At 45.2% G+C, this 2,885-nt stretch overlaps 1 protein-coding gene across 1 annotated transcript; it reads right to left on the bottom strand.

Annotated features, from left to right (window-relative positions):
* Positions 1–295: 295 nt before the first annotated feature.
* Positions 296–1,771, bottom strand: LOC8041324 (acetylcholinesterase). Its single transcript, XM_002414582.5, has one exon. The coding sequence runs from the start codon at positions 1,769–1,771 to the stop codon at positions 296–298; it is 1,476 nt and encodes a 491-aa protein (XP_002414627.5).
* Between the last annotated feature and the right edge of the window lie 1,114 nt (positions 1,772–2,885).

Below are 2,885 nucleotides of genomic sequence, written 5' to 3'. Positions count from 1 at the left end.
AGTTGTTGTATTGTTACTTTAACTATTCACTTGGGTAGCCGTGCGTTTCTAGATTTTGGTATCTTACCTAAACTGCTGACACTTCATTCTTACACAATCTAAGCTTTTAGTGAGACGCAAGCTGTTTTTCACTCTACAAAAACAAGGTTCGTCATAGACCCAATATATCGACTGACTATCGTCATTTCTTTTGCTAAGAGGCTAGTTTACCCGGCATACATAAGGCTTCGTATGCTTTAATTTTTTTCAAAGATCACGTGTCATCAAGAGAGTGCATAGAAATACTCTTTACATCTTACCCGTTTGCAGCAAACGACGTCAGTATTTTTATGATGTCCCTGCTGAAGCTTTTGTCTTCTGCCGTGAAGTGAGCGTCAGCGATCAAAGGAAAACCGAAGAAGTACGAGATATCGTAGCCGTGCGGTGTACCCATCCACGAAGGGAATTTGTCCTTTCGCGATCTGTGTGCAAACACGTAGGAATAGACGGCGTTCCCTCTCGCTGCATATCGTTCGCTGAAGAACTGCAACGGGCACACGAACGCTCTGTCTGACAAATAGTCCAGGAGCGACCTCACAAGCTCTCCTTTGTCTCCTACAGGGCTGACGTTTTTTCTGTAATGGTCAAGCATGGTAGGGTTTTCGACCTTCGTCCAGGAAGACACCGCTTCGAGGAGTAACCGCTCCACCTTGGCTAGATCAAAGTCTTCCAAAGACTCTCTCAACAGTTCTGACTTTGTAGGAAAAGCGAGAACTAAAGCTCCTTCGTCTGACGTGACTCCGGCTAGGACGTCGACATTATTGAAGAATCCGCGGTTCATGGCATTCAGGGGAACCTTCGGTAGAAACTCGTTATGAATCGTTGGAAAGAACGAAAACGCTTTTGGCCGCGTTACTTCTGCGGTCGTGAGGACCAGTTCGTCCGCCATCTTCGACCTCAAACACCGAAGTACCTCGTCGGGATGGGATACCAAATCCTTGCCTTCCGCCGCGCAGCCGATCACCTTAGCGACATCGTTTCCCCTCACCAGGCTCTCGTGAACCGTGTCGAAGAAATCGACGCTAAACATGGTTCCGCTCATCATCACGGCTCTTTGAAAGAGTCCCTTACTGACAGGGGACATCAGGTGACAGTTGACACTCATGGCGCCAGCACTTTCTCCGAATATGGTGACCTTGGACGGATCTCCTCCGAAGACTTCGATGTTGTCTCGGACCCACCTCAGGGCCAGGGCCTGATCGAGCAGACCCTGGTTTCCGGGAGCGTCCGGGGAATCGGCATTGAGGAATCCGAGAATGCCGAGGCGATAGTTCATGGATACCACGACAAAGCCCGTCTTGGCAGCCAGGGCGACTCCGTTGTAGTAGGGCATGAAGGCACTCTCGTATACAAACCCGCCGCCATGTATCCACACGAGAACATTGCGTCCCTGGGCATATTCCGGAGTCCACACATTGAGGAAGAGGCAGTCCTCTGTATAAGTCAGTTCGAGTTTCAAGGTCCTGAAGACATTGATCTGTGGGCATGCGATTCCCTCTAAGTCCGCGTCGATAGTACCTTCCCATGGCGGCCGGGGTACTGGTGCCTTGAAACGTAAGTCGCCCACCGGGGCTTCGGCGTAAGGGATTCCTTTGTACTCCTCGACTGTGGTACCCAGCGTCTCGATCTTCTTTCCCCGAACTCTGCCATGCCTTGTTTCTCGAACTACCTCGTTCGCTCCGCTGCAACTACACAAGACCAGGAGGATCACCAGTGCTGCCGGGGTCGGCATCATGTGTTGCTTTCTTTCTTTTTTCAGACCCTGCACGATGAAAGAAGGAAAGACTGAGACTTATTCATTTAGTAAAGCGCACGTTACATAGCGGAAAAGGAAGAAACTGTGAACGCAAACACTTGGGTAAGCAAATGAGTGTTCTACTCGCCAAAATCGCTAAACTGACATTCGATGCAACACATTTTTTTTCTCGTTTAAACTGATGTGTCGTGATTCCTTTCTATCTTCCCCAAGCGAAATTGGAAGACAAGTGCCATAATTTACAACACTAGAGTCTTAACCGTTTTTCGTATGCAGTGATAAACGTTTTTTATCGTGAGTCATTTAATAATATATACCCAGCTGGCACGCTTGACGGTAAAAAAAGAAAACAAAAAACAATAAAGGGTTAAAGATGTGTGCAACCATATAGTAGGAAGTGCATCATAAAGTCAAATAATTCCATAAAAGTCCCAAAGGCTCTGTAGGATGAACACTGAACTAGGTATGGTTAAAAACGGACATGGTAAGCCTGGAGCGAGGGGACAAAAAAGGGGACGAACAGACACGAATCTCCAACACGACCCGAAGTTTCGTGTCTGTCCGTCCCTTTTTTCTTCACTCGCTCCAGGGTTACTGTGACAAATATTTTAATGGTTGATGTTATTGAGTAATAACGAGCATTTCAATAATTGAGCAGAAGAATTACTCGAATTACGGCATTCTTAATGGGATAGGCAATGTTTGAAAAGTTGCAATTTTATTTGTTTCAGCCTTATCTTCTTATTACTTATCTTCTTACTACACAAAATATATAAATGCTATGGTATGGTGATTTTTTGGTGATGTTCATGGTTAATCAGAAAGGGCGTTGAAATAGTGACTTATTTAAGCCTTCGTTCTTGTCTTTTTTTTTCGACACATTACCCTCAAGATGTTTCGAAGGGCTCTAAATATAAAAAAGATAGAATCGAATTAATGCTGCTAATTTATGCATATCGCTGTTCAATACGCAGAGGGAAATATATCCTTTATTATTTATAGTCTCGTCGTTGAAAAAACAAAACTCCAAATGTCCAGCCCTCTAAAACATATCTTCACGAATAAAAGGTATCGACACAAAAAGAAAACG

The sequence above is a fragment of the Ixodes scapularis genome, unplaced genomic scaffold (genome assembly GCF_016920785.2).
Source record: "Ixodes scapularis isolate PalLabHiFi unplaced genomic scaffold, ASM1692078v2 PGA_scaffold0__279_contigs__length_252992795, whole genome shotgun sequence".
NCBI lineage: Eukaryota > Metazoa > Arthropoda > Arachnida > Ixodida > Ixodidae > Ixodes > Ixodes scapularis.
The sequence above is the reverse complement of the archived record's forward strand: the minus strand, read 5'-3'. Positions and strand labels throughout refer to the sequence as shown.